Genomic DNA, 19,031 nt, shown 5'->3' with positions numbered 1-19,031 from the left:
GGAAACGTGAGGCCGGGGACTCTTCCTACATGCACAGTGGGTAGGTGGTTTTATCGGCAGCGTCGTGGACGCGGGACAGTTTAGTCTGGCGTCCCTGAGCGGCACTGTCCGGTGTTGGGATGGCCTGTGGGCGGCGCTGCAGAGCGGCGTCGTTCGGAGCCTTGCGTACGGATACGGTGTCGCTGACGAGCTGAGCGCTCCAGTCTCGCTGCTGCTGAGCCGCTCCTTTCCCCAGACACACGACACCCCTGTCGGTGCCGCCCCTGCTGACGGGGGCAGAACACAAGGACCTGCCCTCGTCTAGACACGTCCGCCTCAAACCCCCACCCGGGTCTTGTAGGGGGGAGGAGAGGAGGTGTGTGTGTGTGGGGGGGGGGGGGGCAAGCCATTGCCGTGACTTGGACCAGTGGAAAGCGGGGCCAGCGATCAAAATCCCCTCAGTTCAAGTGTGACCAATCTGAATATGACGCGGTGTCCTAACCCCCACCCCCACCCTCACCCCACCCCCCATCCATCCACAATCATACCCAAAGGTCAACGTGCTGCAGTGTCCCGTGGGGGACATAATGGCCCCATTTTACACTTGGCATTTCTCATGCGACTGGATATGCGGATCTGGGAGGCGCGATTGATCCGCGATGCATTTACACCCGTTACCCAAAGTGCACTCCCCCCCCCGCCCCCCGCACGGTGCGCCCCCTGCTTTAAGCCGAGGGCAGACTGTACTGCGAGGAGGGGTGGATGGATGACGCGTGTGTGCTTGAAGAAACACTTTTCGTCGACACTCTGGAGGCCGAAAACGTGACTCAAACCACCCCCTCCGACACCCCCTCTCCCCCCCGGGGGGGGGGGGGGGTTAGCAAGCAGGCTACAGTTCGTCCCCTAGCGTCTCTGAGGCGCGTGTACACCTGGACTTGTGCTCGTCGCGCCCGGGTCTGTCCGTGCTTGGCTGGGCTGATCACCGATCGCCTTACTCGGTGTGTGTTTCCGGACGCCGGGTGGAAATGGAGTCGCTGTGCGGCCCCAGACATCGGAGAGGCGATCCGGGGGCCGCGCGTGTGTGTGCGTGCGTGCGTGCGTGTGTGTGTGTGTGCGCGCGCCGGGGTTGTTTCCTTTACCTTCACACCCTGTCAATAAATCTGCGCGTGGGGGAGGGAATTAAACACCCCATGGCCGCGCAGCGTCACCGAGGCGGCTCCGCGGAGGAATTATGGCTCCCATCTTCCTTTCTGAGGCCACGGACGTGGGTGTCGGCGGTGTCTCGTGCGGACTCTTGGGGCAGAGAGTGATGGGCCTGTCCTCTATGGCGGTGCTTCTTTAACTTTTGAGGCATAATCTGTATTTAAGTGCACGGTACTTGGAGGTAACCTCTCCCCCCCCCCCAGTCAGGACAGAGTCTCGTGAAATACTGACTTTATTGCACTAACATATATCACAAATGTTATTGTCGCGCGCGCGCGCGCACACATGCACGCACCTTGTAAAACTCATCTCAAGTGGTCTCAGGTGTGCCACTATTAAGAGCGTGCTGTCGTTTAGAGGGCGTCTTCACGCGCCATAAAAACTGTCCAATTGGGGCGAGACAAACGCAGCATGTGTGCCGGAGAAACCGGAAGTGGTCATTTGAAAAGCTCAGAGTAGGTCCACGGGTGGACATTATTTGCATCCCGCACCATGTGTGGGGGTTTTTTGGGGGGGGGGGGGTGATTTTCTCCCCTTTTTCTCCCCAATTGTACTTGGCTAATTGCCCCCACTCTTCCCGAGCCGTCCCGGTCTCTGCTCCACCCCCTCTGCTGATCCGGGGAGGGCTGCAGACTACCACGTGCCTCCTCCGATACATGTGGAGTCGCCAGACCCTTCGTTTCACCTGACAGTGAGGAGTTTCGCCCTACAGTACTGCCCGGGTCTGTACTGACCGCAGGAGGATCACGCTATTCCCCCCAGTCCCCCCTCCCCCGAACAGGTGCGCTGACCGACCAGAGGAGGCGCTAGTGCAGCTACCAGGACACATACCCACATCCGGCTTCCCACCCGCGGACACAGCCAATTGTGTCTGTAAGGACGCCCGACCAAGCCGGAGGTAAACCGGGGTTTGGCACCGCCGATCCCCGTCTTGATAGGCAGCGGAATGGACCGCCGCGCTGTCCAGACGCCCTTCCCGCGCTGTGTTTTTGAAGCAAATGAGTTCACCAAAGTGTCAGTGATGGTGCTGATTGCTTTAACAGTGGGTGTGTGTGTGTGTGTCAGCTGATCCTCCTCATCTCCACAGTCCCTCTCCGCTCCCCTACAGTACTGCCCGGGTCTGTACAGGCCCGGGTCTGTACTGCCCGGGTCTGTACTGCCCGGGTCAGTACTGCCCGGGTCTGTACTGCCCGGGTCTGTACTGCCCGGGTCAGTACTGCCCGGGTCTGTACTGCCCGGGTCTGTACTGCCCGGGTCTGTACTGCCCGGGTCTGTACTGACCGGGTCAGTACTGCCCGGGTCTGTACTGACCGGGTCAGTACTGCCCGCGGGCTTTTGGTCCAAGCAGCGAGCGTCGTTCGTTCCCTTGCTGAGTAAATAACCTCGGTTCTGCTCCAGTCATGCTACGCGGACTGTTCTGGGTCACCCTCCAGACGAACGTCAGTCTGGTTTTCGGATTTTTCCAAGTTCTGCGTCAAAGAGCTCAGAGCTGAAGACGCGAGTCTGTCACGTTTATCAAAAGAAAGAAGGCGTCCTCTGTTCTTCCTCTGAGACGTGTCGTTTAATGAGAGCTGCTCACGGCGGACTCTCCGCACAGTCAGGTGTTTGGCTTCAACCTCACGAGGCAAATGAATCTCTCCTCGGTGCTGCGGGGGTGTCACGACACGTAGTGGGGAGCGACCTCATTGCTATTCGGTGACCCTGGGTGAGTTAAAGCTCATCCCCCGCACGGGTGTCTTGGCGGAGGCCCCCGCAGCGGGGGACGGGCTTTCAAGTGCGCCAGCTCAGCAAACCCTCCCCTCTTCCCATCCGATCCAAGGATTAGATCTGATTACTGGTTTCAAACAAATCCTTTTTTCAAAGTCTGGGGGTAACATTTGCATAGAGCAGATGGGATTTGGGCGCCAGATTCCCCCGGAGCCTGCGCGAGCTTTTATGATCATAAGAAAGACAGGATTAAATACAGCCTAGGTCATGTATAGCAGAAGTCATCGTGGACTTGTACACTTTTTTTGGGGGGGGGACCCCTCCGGGGGGGACCCCTCCCCTTTTTCTCCCCAATTGTATCCGGCCAGATACCCCGAGCCGTCCCGGTCGCTGCTCCACCCCCTCTGCCGATCCGGGGAGGGCTGCAGACTACCACATGCCTCCTCCCATACATGTGGAGTCGCCAGCCGCTTCTTTTCACCTGACAGTGAGGAGTTTCGCCAGGGGGACGTAGCACGTGGGAGGATCAGGCTATTCCCCCCAGCCCCCCCCCTACCCGAACAGGCGCCCCAACCGACCAGAGGAGGCGCTGGTGCAGCGACCAGGACACGTACCCACATCCGGCTTCCCACCCGCAGACACGGCCAATTGTGTCTGTAGGGACGCCCGACCAAGCCGGAGGTAACACGGGGGATTCGAACCGCCGATCCCCGTGTTGGTATGCAAACGGAATAGCCCCCGACTTGTACACGTTTACCAGCAATGGATATTTCTACCAGTTGGATTAGGATTGTTCCTGACAGCTTTTCTCAAAAACAAACGAACAAAAAAAATTGCAAAATCAAATGAAATGAATATAAATGATCTTAAAGTAGACATTCAACTGTTGTCATGGGATTGGTTGCTGAGTGGGAATCTGCCTTGTCGGAGTTCAACACAACTTGTGTGTGGTTTTGTTTTGTTGTTTACTGTGAGTAGGGCTGGCTGGGACAACGCTTGGTGTCTCCCTGAAGACGTTGGTGGCGGACGATAAAAGACCAGCCGCTGCCGAAAGCGTTTCATTCATCACGTGGTTGGACGTGTGTCATGTCATTGTAACAGTGTAGCGACCGCGGATGCGTAGACTCGCTACACATCCACGGTCGTTACACTGTTTCAATGTGGTCGTTACACTGTTTCAATATGGTTGTTACACTGTTTCAATGTGGTCGTTACACTGTTTCAATGTGGTCGTTACACTGTTTCAATGTGGTCGTTACACTGTTTCAATATGGTTGTTACACTGTTTCAATATGGTCGTTACACTGTTTCAATATGGTCGTTACACTGTTTCAATATGGTCGTTACACTGTTACGTTATGTGTCCTGTCAAAATCACAACAACACAAAGACGTGGGTATTTTTTTTACCCCTTTGGTGGAACTGTATTGTATTTAGGTGTGTATGTAAACATATCCTTTGACGCAGCTCTCGGTCTCAGGAGGACCACGTGCCACAAGAGAAGAGAGAGAAAACAGAAACAAACAGAGTCCGCATCAGGGACGGGGGCCGGCAGCCATAGAAAACAATTAATACACTTTTGTTTTTGTTTTGCGTAGTCATGAAAATATCTGTTTTGTACAAAAAATTAAATACAGTTACAGTATGTTACATCTTTTTTTGTTCCAATCCACATAGGTGAGCTCAAGCAGGACTACAAAGCCTCCAACCGAAATGACTAGAAACGTACTTGTCAAGGGGCTTAATAATATCACATGTGCAGCATTTGGCAAAACAATAAACACCCTTCAGCAAACTAAATTCACCAGAGTCACTAAAGCACAGGTAGGAGAGAGAGAGAGAGAGAGAGAGAGAGAGAGGGAGGGAACAAGGAAACAAGGAGAGAGGTGGTGAGGCAAAATGTTTTCAGATGTCCTTGTCCACGTTTTTTTTCCCTCTCTTTTTAAGCAATACCAGATAATAATCAGCAATGATGTGGTCAGTATTGTACAGTTTCAAGGTGTATGCTCTCAGAGTCGTGGGCAGTTCTGTCTGCGTGATGTCTTCAGTCGCTGCCTTCAGTAATCGTCAAGTATTCGCCATTGGCATAATCGTAAAGCGAGGGCTTCATGTTTCCAGGATGAGATCATAAGACAGCAGTGAATTCACAAGGCTATGGTTCAGTCTCTCTCATAAATCTACCCCCCCCCCAGTAGCCTTCAGTATACCATTTCAGCACACAACATATTGCACTTATAATGTCATCGCCCATAGCCATGACCTCGGATGTACCAGAGTCCCTTTAGACTATGTGGAGGGCCTAGTCCTCGCATCCCTTTGTCCCTTACTAGCGTCTTTCAGGTTCAGAGTTCATTCCCGGCAACGCACACCGTCCTTTGGGTTTTGGTTGTCTGTGGGGATGCAAGGGTTTAAGGGCTGCAGGGGCTCTCAGCAGAGGGAAACCACCAGCGGAGGAAGGAGCAGCAGCGGGAAAGGGAGAGCTCCTCGAGGGCCGAGGAAGAGGGGGCGGAGGAGGGCGGCGTGTCCGGCCAGTTGGTCCTCGCACTCCCCGGGGCCCTGGCACTGCACGCGCTCACACAGGACGCCGGTGAAGCCTGGGGAGCAGTGGCACCGCTGGTGGTGATGGCATGTGCCGCCGTTCTGACAGCGCAGCATTGCGTTGTCGCACACCCGAGCTGCAAAGAGCAAACAGAGAGAGAGAGAGAGAGATGGGGGGGGGTGCTTAATGGATAACTCGGTGATTAGGAGGCACAGAGGAATCAACAGGTGGGTTCCCTCCCCATGGCCTTTCAAGGAGGAACGTAAGGAAGGAGGCAGATAAGGAGGGCCTGCAGGAGGGCCTCTACACCGCATGACTACTGGGACACCAGCGGCAGCCATTTTCTCCTAAAACCTGGCCGCGGGTGTGCTGAGTGATTGCTTATCACGGTGGCCCACGGAAGGACTTTCCGGGGGTATTTTTAGAAAACACAGCAGGGGTCCCAGGGGAAGCAAGACCACCGAAACAAAGGGGCCGTGTAAAGCGTGTCGGCGGGGAGGTGGAATTAATAATGAGTGAATCAGGGGACGCTGGAGTATTGCCGGACTGGCGCGGCCCCTGTGTGGGACTGCGGAACAGGATTTTGGTCTCTCTCAGGCGCAGTGCACAAAACAACAAGCGCAGGGCGGGGATAGGCACGCTCTTTTTATTAACCTCCTGCCCGGCCGCTCACACTGCCACCGCCTTTGAGGGCGCAACCATGCTCATGCAGGCGATCCAGCAGTTATGGCCGCTCTCCGTGTCTTTAGTTGACCTTACAGCACACAGGAAGTGTTGGAATGAGGGGATACGCTGTGGCAGTGGCGACTGGCCGTCGCTCGGCTTTGACACGGGCGGGTTAGGAACACAGAGGCTCATATTCCCGTTTTCAGACGAAGGCTCAAGACTTAATTATGTGAGGAACCCTGTCTGCTTGCAGAGGTGAAATCTAGGAAGAGGTAATATTTGGCAAGAGATTTCAGCATAATTGGATATGCTTTCCTGCATAAATATTAATCACATTTTTGGTGCTCTGTGATGTGCCCCATGCAGCAGAATACACTCGACAAATAATCACTGCCAGTGCCAAAATTGATTAAAAGGGAATTGGTATTGCGTTTAGCTTGATGGCTAACCCTATGAACTCTTGTCCCGCCAAACACACACGAATGCACACACACATACACACACACACACAAACATGCACAAAACACACCCACTACACAAAACTTCCATCCATCCATCCATTATCCAAGCCGCTTATCCCAATTGAGGACGCAGGATCCCAGGGGTCATTGGACGGCAGGCAGGGAGACACCCTGGACAGGCCGCCGGTCCATCACAGAGCCAACACAAACACACACACACCTAGGGACAATTTAGTACAGCCGATTCACCTGACCTCCATGTCTTTGGACTGTGGGAGGAAACCGGAGCACCCGGAGGAAACACACGGGGAGAACATGCAAACTCCACACAGAGGACGACCCAGGATGACCCCCAAGGGTGGACAAACCCCGGGGTTCGAACCCAGGACCTTCTTGCTGTGAGGCGACCACGCTAACCACTGCACCACTGTGCCACCCCCCTACACAAAACCTGCCCTCTGCATTGCCCCTTAAAGTCACAGCCTTTATTTATTCTTCCATTTCTGGAATTTTTCCATCACAGTAATTCCAGCTATTGTGCTGAACTTTTGCAGCATACTGACTTCACTTCCAGTGTCTAATGTAAGACTTAACTTTGTTGCCACTCGCAAAAGGATTATACATGTGCTTAGTGTCCGCCAAAAAAAAACTGGCCTATTGTCTTTCCAGAAGCATCTGTGGCCCAATTAACTTGCTTTGTGCCAGGCTTGAGCCCCGGGCATCTTTGCAGAGACTCGGGCCCTGGCCGTCTTGACTTTTTCAAATTCTACCGTCAATTGGAGCCAATTGTTCACAGTGTTACTGGTATAGAATCTTGCATGAAGCTTCAGATGGAGTCTTGGTATGTGTGTGCAATATCGTGAGCTGTCTTGATTTTGTAACTTAGCAACATGGCATTTTGATTCCCCCCAACCAGTTCCCATGCATGATGGCAAATGCAGAATCTGCTTCAATCTACTGCATATTTATGTATCATTTATACCTATATCACAGTCTATGTTTCCCTACCACTGACCTATATTTACTATTTAGATGCATGCATATATATAGTATATATATATATATATATATATATATATATATATATGTGTGTGTGTGTGTGTGTGTATGTATATATGTGTATGTGTGTGTGTGTGTGTGTGTGTATGTATGTATGTATGTATGTATGTATGTATGTATGTATGTATGTATGTATGTATGTATGTATGTATGTATGTATGTATAGTAATGACCACATACTATGTGCAGATTCGCTACCCCTTGGCAAACAGGTTGGACTGTTGGACCCTTTAGTTGACTGGGTAGTGCAGACACCCGTGGTGCGGGCGACCCAGGTTTCTTTTCCCGGCTGCTGCGGCGGCGGGTCCCAGCTGCCCCATGAATTCATTAAATTTGGTGTTAGAAGTGGGCTGGTGAGACCTTGAGGCCATCAGAAGCGTGTGTACCCAGAGGCGTGAGGGAGCTGGTATGCTGAGGCGCCAGGACACCCTTCCCGAAGGAGGGAGGTAGTGTAACGACCACGTATGTGTAGACTCACTAACCCTTGGCTAACGGGTCGGACCCTTTAGTTGACTGGTTACCCGGGTTCACTTCCCAGCTGCCCCCTGAATTCACTATAATTTAAATATATATATATGAGAAACAACCCTCCTGTCACCCGTGTGGGTTGTATGTTAGATAGACAGATACAGATATGAATATAGATCTGAGGCTTGTGCTTCACAAAATAAATCTGACATTCAGGTGAGGACTGACATGTCACTGTTGCCATAACAAAGCTGCCCTGTTGGACATCACATCGTTGACATCAGCCTCTGGACCTGCAAGGGCACAAAGTGAGAATGCCAAAGTTCAACTGCTGGCCAAGGACCAGTATACCCTCTCGGAGACATATGTGCACCTCACGCCTCCGTGAGGGGTGTGACATTTCGGCTGGGTAGCTGTTATGACAGATCCATCCTCAAGCCATGGTGCTGCACGAAGCAACGCAGAGGGAATTGAAAATGGCACAATGGCGGTGGATGGGGAGGACACATTTCTGGATTCAATTTAATGTTGGTTGCTTGGATGCACACAGTGCATATGAATGTATGTATGAGTCTTGTGTAGTCACATTCCATATTATGTTGTTCTTATCTTATGCTATCTTATCTTTTTTATTATTATTATACAATTACTTTATATAATTATTTAATGAATATCATATAAGTATATACTAAATTAAATATTTATTATTCTTATTATCTTACTATTATTTCATGCGGGGGCATAAAATAGCTTATCCTGTCATGTCTTACCTCATGTCCCTACTCTCACCCTACCTTACCTTGCCCTAACTTCCCTTGCTTTACTGTAACTCACCTTATCCCATAACACCTCACCCATGCCTAACCATATTTAACTTCATTATTCAAACTTCCATTTTTATATTTTCTTTCAAATGGCGCTCAGTTAATCCACAGTAACACCGTGCAGGTATATGAGCTTCAATTCTGCTTTTATTTTATCTTTTCAGAGAAAATCCAGCAGTCAGTTTATGACCCGACCATATGCAGGCAGTTCCCCTAATCCTCTCATCTCACATCGCGAACACCTGATGCCCTCCCATGTTCTGTCCCTGTGATTTCTGGGATATGGCATCGCACAACATGATATCAAGTTGAAAGTTACAGATCAATATCCTGCAACACAGCCCCTGTCACTCCACTTTGTGGTAGGAGGAGATCTCGTATGGTGGATTATCTGATAAACGACTCCTGAAATACATCAGTTCACATCAGCGATAAGATGCTGCAGGGATCACATGGTTTTGCGTCAGTGTCATGGTGCCACTATGAAACGTTAAGCTGCTGCGGGAGGCGAATAAACATGCAAATATACTGTATGCATGGACACACACATAGGGGTGTGTGTCTGTGTGTGTGTGTGTGTGTGTGTGTGCACAGAGATGCACGGGGCATTTTTAAATATGCATACACACACACACACACACACACACACACACACACACACACACACACACACACACACACACACACACAATGGACCTGGCCAAGACGAGACCAGAACAGCACATTTTGTACATTTTGCAGCGAGAGCCCTCAAAGCTCCTCCAAGGCTGAGCAGTTCCCTCCAATAACATTACGCAGCCATACTTTCTACTTCCTGTCTCCTTGGCAGAGGCAATAACTGGAAAGTACATTTCCTGAAGAACATTGCGGGATAGCTGAAAGTGTTTGCAGAGTTGTTGCAGTGGTTTGAATTGGCATTATGTATGGAGTTGAGACACAGTCAGTCCTTTCCTGTCCAGGAGATCCTGAACATAGCACCATTCATTTTTGTGGAGAAATTCCTCTCTGGAAAGATGATTATCCCAAAGAGGAGACAGAGTTTCACAGCCAAAACGTCATCGGCTGCTCCTCTGCCCAAGGCCCACCTGCTCCCCAAACTTCACGAGATTCCATTAGTCGGTTTTCCAGACATATTTCTGACACAGACTCACAGATGGACAGACAGGCAGACAGAAAGACAGACAGAGACAGGCAGACAGACAGAAACAAAGACAGAGAGACAGAGAAAGACAGACATACAGAAAGACAGAGACAGACAGATAAACACAGACAGAAGGACAGAGACAGAAAGACAGACAGACAGACAGAAACAAAGACAGAGAGACAGAGACAGATAGATAGACACAGACTCACAGATGGACAGACAGGCAGACAGAAAGACAAAGACAGAGAGACAGAGACAGACAGACATACAGAAAGACAGAGACAGACAGATAGACACAGACAGAAGGACAGACAGAAACAAAGACAGACAGACAGACAGAAACAGAGACAGAGACAGACAGATAGACACAGACAGAAGGGCAGAGACAGACAGACAGACAGAAAGAGAGCCAGACAGACACAGACAGAGACAGAGAGACAGACGGAAAGACAGACACAGAGACAGAAAGAAAGACAGAGACAGGTAGACAGACAGATAGACAAGGGCTAACACATGAACAACCTGGCAAAGGTAATAAAACGTTTTGTTTTAATTCTAGTTACTGTTACCTTGTTTGTCCTGGTAGTATTTGAAGTTCATTCTTAATGAAAAGTAAATTACGAACAAGTGATTATTTTTTACTTCCACCGTGGACCATAGAAACAACCGTAAAGATAATGTCATTACTTAGTATCAGTGGTGCAGCTGAGTGTATCGCTGGAGACGGGTTTCAGATACAGGATCTGCTAATTATAAGCAGTGAAACTGGATAGTGTTGCATCCATTACGTGTGATCAATACACTGCCATGATGTCAGGCGGCGCTCGAACCCAAGTTCAGAGGCCGCCCTCGTTATCAAATTAGCAGCAAAGCTTCCCCATTAGTCACGACAAGCGCCTCCTAATGTGAACCAGTGGTCAGCAACACTGACACCAGCAGTGACTGACTGTTGCAGCCACAGTAAAGATGATTTGGAGAGCCTGTTGCATCATCGCAAGTTCAAGCACTTGTACTTCAATAAGTTCAGGTGTTGTCATCATTGATTGCAGTGAGATGAACGCTGTGCGTCTGCTCTGTTCTCATTGACATGGTGTTTTTTCTTGCTGCGGCCTTTTCTCCGCTTGAGTAGCCCGATCATCCCCCAAGGATCAACTTTTATTTAATCTGATGTAATCTAATTCCGTACTTCTGCTGCTTTAATTACATGCTAATTAAATAAGAGTACTTGTCTTGGAGGTTACTCAAATGAAAGGAACAGCTGCCTCAAAAGATAGTTATTTCAAGAAAAGGTTATCACCATTTTATGTGTTCTGATGGGCAACAATTTTTTGCATTGTCCTTGGAGATACCCCGGTCGGTCATGACCACCCCAGTGTCTGGACAACCTTCCTTTTTAGCTCGTTACAACAGAGTGATTAATTTCAGCTAGATTAGAGTAAATTGTTCCTGCCTTAGTGTAAGAGCAGATCTCACTATATCCAACCCTCTGGTGTCAAGATAACTTGAAAATGACCTGTGCAGAGCTACACAGAAAAAACAAGGACTTGTATCTCTAATCAGAAAAGCCAGTTGAGGCAGTTTTCATAAAGGAAAGGTGTGGCGTCCACCACTTTTGTGTTTTGATGTTCTCAAAAAGTGGCTCATGTGATGCAAACTCTCTTCAGGCATTAACATTCAACCATTTATGTCATGAAATAAAAAGTATATATATGTGTGTGTGTGTGTGTGTGTGTGTATGTAGTATGTGTATACTTAGCACAAAAAGTGAGGAAATTTGTGTTTGGTAGATTATTTCTTAGTTGTAACAATGCTTCTTGGCAATAAATCTTGTACTGTTGGAAAGCCTGTTTATTTCCCTTTTAAATGGGGCCACATTTGTAAGGAACATGCATTTGTGGGATGAGCAGCAGAGCTGAGTATGTGGGTTGCGCCCATGAAAAATTTGCCAAATCTTCTCTGCCAATGCCAAACAGCTTATTTTGCTGTTGCTATTGACTCTGGATTTGAGCTTCTGGTACCCCAGGTGCTGACAATCAGGTGCCTGATATAAGATTTATTGCCAAGAAGCATTGTTACAACAAAGAAATCTACCAAACACACATGTCCTTACTTTTTGTGCTAAGTTTATATATCTATAATATATATATATATATATATATATATATATATATATATAATGTATATATATATAATATATATATATATATATAATGTGTATAAAATGTATATAAAATGTATGTGTGTATATGTATGTGTGTGTGTATGTATAATGTATATGTGTATGTGTGTATATGTATGTATGTATGTATATATATATGCATGTATATATATGTATGTGTGTATATATAATGTGTGTGTGTATATATATATATGTGTGTATATATATAATGTATGTATATATATATATAATGTATATGTATATGTGTGTATATGTATATGTATATGTTATGTTGACACACAGGCTTTTTGGTGTTTTGTTTGACTGATACAACCAGAACTGATGTGGCGATGGAAGCTGAGTAGACAGTTACACTGTCAGCTGTAGCATGAAGCCCACCACTATTGCGGTGATTGGTTGGACAGGATAAATAGAGGGTTTATGTCAAGTGCGCACTTCTCAAAAGTGAAACTTCTCCAAGATGTAGAAAGTGCTCCACTCAAACTGAAAAGAAACAGGCTCAGGGATGTCTTTTAAAGGCATCTGCTTTTCATCTTCCTCCCAACTGCTCCCAATTCACCTCAAAGTGGAAAAGGTGGTTGCATGTTGGAAAAAAGCAAGGAATACATACACCCATACTCTAAAAATACATTCAAGTACAGTAAATAGAGTGTTTGTACCTTGTTATTTTCCATATGTGACTTCAGCATACATGGGAACATTGCATTTCCACGGGTTTCTACTGGGGCTCTGAGGGTAAAAGTGAAGGGAAGGAGCCAGGGAATATTCCCTCACATCTTCCACTTTTCCTAAAAAAAATTTTTTTTTTTAAATCCCAAAAGCCTGATTTTTAACTCTCGTCTCCTGGCTGTGAGAGCTGCAAGCCGGACGCGCATCAACACTCACTACACAGGATATCTGGGCCTGCGGATTAACTGGAGATAACTGGAGATCAATCTACATAAACCCCCCCGGAGCCTCCTGTCTCCTTCCTTCTCCTTCTCCTCTTTCCTTGTTTTTTTTTCTTCCGTGAGGACGGCAGAAAGGGTGCACCCCCAGAGAGTGTTCTGGATAATTAAGAGGAGGATACGATCAAAGAGGCTATCAGGCCTGGAGGTGGTGATCGCAGAGCGTGTGGTCCAGCCCTCACAGTGTTCACACAACAAAGGTCTGCCTTGTTAGGGGTCACTGGGTGTTCATGTGCATGTGGGAGGAACGCTTGCGGGTCATAGCAATAAATAATAAAAAAAAACCTCACAAGCTGTTCATCTAAAAATTTGCATTCAGCATATCATATCTTTTTAATGTGTTTAAATCGTTAATCAGTAATTAATATAACATCCTGAAGGTTGAAGTGAAATAGCCTACAGAGCCTACCTTGGTTACGATTTGCAACACCAAGAGATGAAGCATTTGCTCGATCTGTGTAAAAATGGGAGAGGTCATACATTACATTTGGTTGTCTGAATCGGTCATGTTGTGATGGATTTAATGCACAGGGACAGCATGCATAGATTCTCTTGTTTGTTCCAATAATCAGTGCGACATCTGGGCTGCATTTTCCTATAATTGATGGGGGAAATTACATAGCGTGCGCTTGTAGGACAAAATAAGCGAGCGTGCAGTACTTTGCATGCAGTGTGTACGAGTGTATTTTCACAAGATCTAGGTCGACAATAGTATGTCATACTTGCTGCTTGTTTTAGTCTTTATATGAAAACAACGTCAGACATGAACATGCATAGGGTAGCTCGTCATTGTATGTATAGTATCTATCTATCTATCTATCTATCTATCTATCTATCTATCTATCTATCTATCTATCTATCTATCTATCTATCTATCTATCTAGCTGTCTCTGTCTGTCTGTCTGCCTGTCTGTCTGTCTGTTTGTCTATCTATCTAGCTAGCTGTCTCCGTCCATCCGTCCTTCCATCTGTCTGCCTGTCTGGCTGTCTATCTATCTAGCTAGCTAGCTCTCTTTGTCTGTCTGTCTGTCCGTCCGGCCATCTGTCTGTATATCTTGCTAGCTAGCTGTCTCTGTCTGTCCATCCGTCCGTCCATCACTTCGTCTGTCTGTCTGTCTGTCTAGCTAGCTAGCTAGCTGTCTCTGTCTGTCCATCTAGCTGTCTGTCTGTCTAGCTAGCTAACTAGCTGTCTCTGTCTGTCCATCCGTCCGTCTGTCTGTCTATCTAGCTAGCTAGCTGTCTCTGTCTGTCCATCTAGCTGTCTGTCTGTCTATCTAGTTAGCTAACTAGCTGTCTCTGTCCGTCCGTCCGTCCGTCTGTCTGTCTAGCTAGCTAGCTAGTTAGCTGTCTCTGTCTGTCCATCTAGCTAGCTAGCTAGCTAACTGTCTCATGTCCGTCTGTCTGGCCATCTGTCTGTCTGTCTATCTATCTATCTATCTATCTATCTATCTATCTATCTATCTATCTATCTATCTATCTATCTATCTATCTATCTATCTAACTAACTAACTAAGATGGAATATGGGCACCACTACATCTTCACAATTACGATTTTCTTTTCATGTCTCAGAATTGAATGTGTGACTGTGTCAGCTGTTTGGCACGTGAAAGGAAAACATCACTGTAGTGCCCGTGCCAACGTGTACACTGGCCCAACCAACAGTCAGTCATGCTAATTGTCATGGTTTCTTAAAAATTCAATAAAGCTCATATTAAGTCCTGAAAACTTCTTTTGTCTCAGAATGAATGCATTCTGCCAACGGTGTGAAATAGTTCCACCTCTTTCCTGTGCAATTTTCCAGAAACAAGCCACAGTGTCTTCAATCAGGGCAGAATGGGGACCAAGAAAAGTTCGTATTACATTGAGAATTGTTAAATCATCTTACACCCTTGCCAGTTTTTCACGCATATGAGGAAAGATTGGTTTAATAGTCAATGCGAGTCTGAAGGACCTGTAAGAGGGGTGCTTCTGCCGTGTGGCAAAAATACTCAAGAGGGATGATGATAAGGTGAAGCGGTGTCAAATATCAAATACTGACAATCAAATCAGTATGCCATCGCCAAAATGGAGGGTATTAAATGTGGTTTTAGCCAACATGCCAGTTGATTAAGAAACAAGAACACAACAAGTGTGGTCTACTTACGCGCTGGTCCGTGATTACTGGGGATACCTGTGGAAGTAAAAGCAGAGACAAGACATCATTAAACGCTGCATCTCATTTCATCCGGGACACTTTGCCATCTTGCTGGAATCAGCTGTCTTCTCGGCTTGGCGCGAATAATTCAAAGCATGTCAGCTGTTATCCACTCGGTGTCCGCCCATTAGCAGCTCTGCAGAGAACACGAGCGCCGCATGGCTCAGCAGCCAGCCGCCTCTGATGAGGATGAGGAGGATGAGGATGAGGATGAGGATGACAGGTCTGGGACTGACAACATGTCGACAAATCAAAGCTCGAGACGCTGCAGTTGCTCTCCCTTCATGCTGTCTCAGCTCTGAGTGGGAAATGGTTGACATGTGAAACAGCAATGACGTGAACAGTCAATGTGCGCAACCGACGGCGTGAGTAACTAACGGTCCTTCTTGGCACCACCTTAGAAACAGGCCTTGGATTAAACATTTCCTGCAAATACGTCACGGTATTATCTGTCTGTTAATGCCCTTCAGTATCCACATGGGCGGGGCTTCATAGAGCATCAGTCAGACATGCTGCTGCTGGTGCTGGTGGTGGTGCTGGTGGTGGTGCTGGTGGTGCTGGTTAACGGAAAGAAACTGACTACATATGACTTTCATCTCATTTCATCCCATCAGTTCAACATTCTCATGAATTCATCATTTCACAAAGGGAAAACGTGTAAAAATGCAAAAATGTTGTGAAAAATATCGTGCGCCAAATGGGGGCATCAAGGTAGCGTAGTGGTCTATATCATTGCCTACCAACACGGGGATCGCCGGTTCGAGTCCCCGTGTTACCTCCGGCTTGGTCGGGCGTCCCTACAGACACAACTGGCCGTGTCTGCGGGTGGGAAGCCTGATGTGGGTGTGTGTCCTGGTCGCTGCACTAGCGCCTCCTCTGGTCGGTCGAGGTGCATGTTCCGGTGGGAGGGGGAACCGGGGGGGGGGGGATAGCGTGATCCTCCAACACGCTACGTCCCCCTGGTGAAACTCCTCACTGTCAGGTGAAAAGAAGCGGCTGGTGACTGACTCCACATGTATGGGAGGAGGCGTGTGGTAGTCTGCAGCCCTCCCCGGGTCGGCAGAGGGGGTGGAGCAGTGACCGGGACGGCTCGGAAGAGTGGGGTAATTGGCCAAGTAGAATTGGGGAGAAAAAAGGGGGAAAAATGCCTCCCCTCAAAAAATAAATAAATAAATAAATAAAATATATATAGCGTTTTTTTCCCTGAAACCGTCAATGGTGTTGTGAGTGCTCGACAAATGAGGAGTGATGTATTAAAATCCTTTTTCCTGTATCCGTGTTGATGTATGTATATATATATATATGTGTGTGTGTGTGTGTGTGTGTGTATACTATATTACATATAGAATATATATATATATATAGTATATATATGTGTGTGTGCTATATTACATATACACACACACGTGTATATATACATATAGTGTGTGTGTGTGTATGTGTGTGTATGTATGTATGTATGTATGTATGTATGTATGTATGTATGTATGTATGTATATATATATATATATATATATATATATATGTGTGTGTGTGTGTGTGTGTGTGTGTGTGTGTGTGTGTACTATATTACATATTACATATGTACTAAATACTATCTGGTACCAAGGTACCAGCTGAGAACTGGAACTGACTTTGTGCGAGAGTCAACTGTGTTGAAGTTTAGGCAACTCAGTGATGCAGAGTTTGTCTGAAATGTATTGTATTGTGCTGTGTGTTGTGTTGTGTTGTGTTGTGTTGTACTGAACATATAATGTGTGGCCATGAATCTGTCTCTGTGGTTGGCTGGTGTTGGTGGTTGGTTGGTTGGTGTTGGTCTCTGTGGTTGGTTGGTGTTGGTTTCTGTGGTTGGTTGGTTGGTGTTGGCCTCTGTGGTTGGTTGGTTGGTGTTGGTCTCTGTGGTTGGTTGGTTGGTTGGTTGGTGTTGGTCTCTGTGGTTGGTTGGTTGGTGTTGGTCTCTGTGGTTGGTTGGTTGGTGTTGGTCTCTGTGGTTGGTTGGTTGGTGTTGGTCTCTGTGGTTGGTTGGTTGGTTGGTGTTGTGTAAAGCAGCGGAAGTAGTGTGTCCTACGGTCGTCGCAGTTTTCCTTTTCCTCGCTTCTCCGCTGTCCTGTGTCAGTCACGTGAGAACGCCTCCGTCTGTCATTTAGTTCATTAGGATTTGTGTGGTGCTTGCGACCCTCTCATCAGGTGGTGGCCAGGTGGGGGCGCTCACAACTGCTTCCAACCCCAGACCACTGCGGCTTGAGGGACACCCGGTTGTTTTTAGGGCGTCTCTAACAGACACTTGCCAGATAGGGAACTAATCCCTAAACAAATGCTTTTGCTGCACAAGAGGTGCAAACAATACTGCTCTCTCAAGCCTAAACACTTTCTACAGTCCAATCAAACCCTCAGCCCCAACCCGTCTTGACCTCTGAACCCGCTCTGCGGCACGAGATGACTCGGTGCTCGCTGCAAAGTGGACTGTCAACATAATCCTGGACCCGATTCCTCTCCCGTTCTGCAGATAACTTGCAGATTTCATCCTCCCGCTCCAACCAGGGAAGCCTGAGCTCTGGTACAGAAGGACTCTCGCATACCCCCCCCCCCCGGCAGCCCTGGCCCTCGGCAACACGGAGAGCCCCTATTTTGGGCTCTGACTTAATTGATAATGGGTCACATACATCCATATATCTGCATGCGTAGAGATCTGAACATGTAGCCCCCGTCCTGCCCCTACCTGTGCGATAAATGACCCCCGTGATTAAAGGAGAAGACTTGATGACAGATGAAGGCTATTAAACTATAATTACATTTTGCACGTTCAGCAAATTTGTCTTGATATGAGGGCCGTATGTTTAATATCCCCATAGGAAATATGAGCTTCACATCACAGGACAAGGCGTGTTATGGGGGGGGGGCGGGCTCTTCTTATGAGAGAAATACGGACGATTCAAGCCAAAAGTGTGGATATTGCTCCCCCAGGTGTGCAAGCCAACCCCTTTGGGGAGCAATATTGTTACGTCAGTACCATATGCAACATTATTGCTTTTTATGCCATTGCCAAACATGTGCTAATATTGCTTTTGATACGGCGAGACCTCGGTTTCATCAGTTCGCTGCAGATGCGGCCGAGCGGTGGGTTTTTTAATAACCGACTGTCAATCTAACAATGAGCAGCGCGCCGCAGAGAGAGGGGGAGACTCATAACGCAGGGGAGGTGCGAGGGGAATTCAAGCAATATCTCCTGCGAGTGCACAAACATGTGCACGCACAAAACGGGCGCTCTGCACTTTTAGGCCTATACACAAAGACGCATAGGTGCACACAGGGGCGAACACTCAAGCGTACAAAAAGCCCACTCACGCAACGGACCGCCATCATTCTCCATTTATTGGCAAAGACGGAGCGTTGGTACCATCGTTACGTCATAACCCCCCCCCTCCCCCGCGCAAAATCAGCGGATCAATCGCGAGACCACAATCGCCGTGCTGATCTAATCGCAGCTTCGTGTCCAAGAACCGAAGTCAGGCCTTGTCTGGCTCACACAAGAGGACCTCCCGTCCAGCTGGGCGGACTCCTGTCGGCACAGTTTTTGGATTTGCGAGTTGAGCCCGTCTGACTGGAGGACCAGAGGGTGAGCCTTCCACCATCTGGCTCAGCCCGGCCGTCCACCGCCTC

The 19,031-nt window shown here is 47.9% G+C and overlaps 1 protein-coding gene across 1 annotated transcript in view; it reads right to left on the bottom strand.

Annotated features, from left to right (window-relative positions):
- Positions 1-5,316: 5,316 nt before the first annotated feature.
- Positions 5,317-19,031, bottom strand: part of LOC130124327 (netrin-G1-like) — a 74,306-nt gene continuing 60,591 nt past the window's right edge. Inside the window, exons 4-6 of the mRNA XM_056293785.1 lie at positions 15,321-15,347; positions 13,586-13,630; positions 5,317-5,564 (exon numbers count right to left, since the gene is read on the bottom strand). Coding sequence (XP_056149760.1) covers positions 5,317-5,564; positions 13,586-13,630; positions 15,321-15,347 — 320 coding nt within the window. The remainder of the gene's footprint in view (positions 5,565-13,585; positions 13,631-15,320; positions 15,348-19,031) is intronic.

The sequence above is a fragment of the Lampris incognitus genome, chromosome 14 (assembly GCF_029633865.1).
Source record: "Lampris incognitus isolate fLamInc1 chromosome 14, fLamInc1.hap2, whole genome shotgun sequence".
Taxonomy (NCBI): Eukaryota; Metazoa; Chordata; class Actinopteri; order Lampriformes; family Lampridae; genus Lampris; species Lampris incognitus.
The sequence above is the reverse complement of the archived record's forward strand: the minus strand, read 5'-3'. Positions and strand labels throughout refer to the sequence as shown.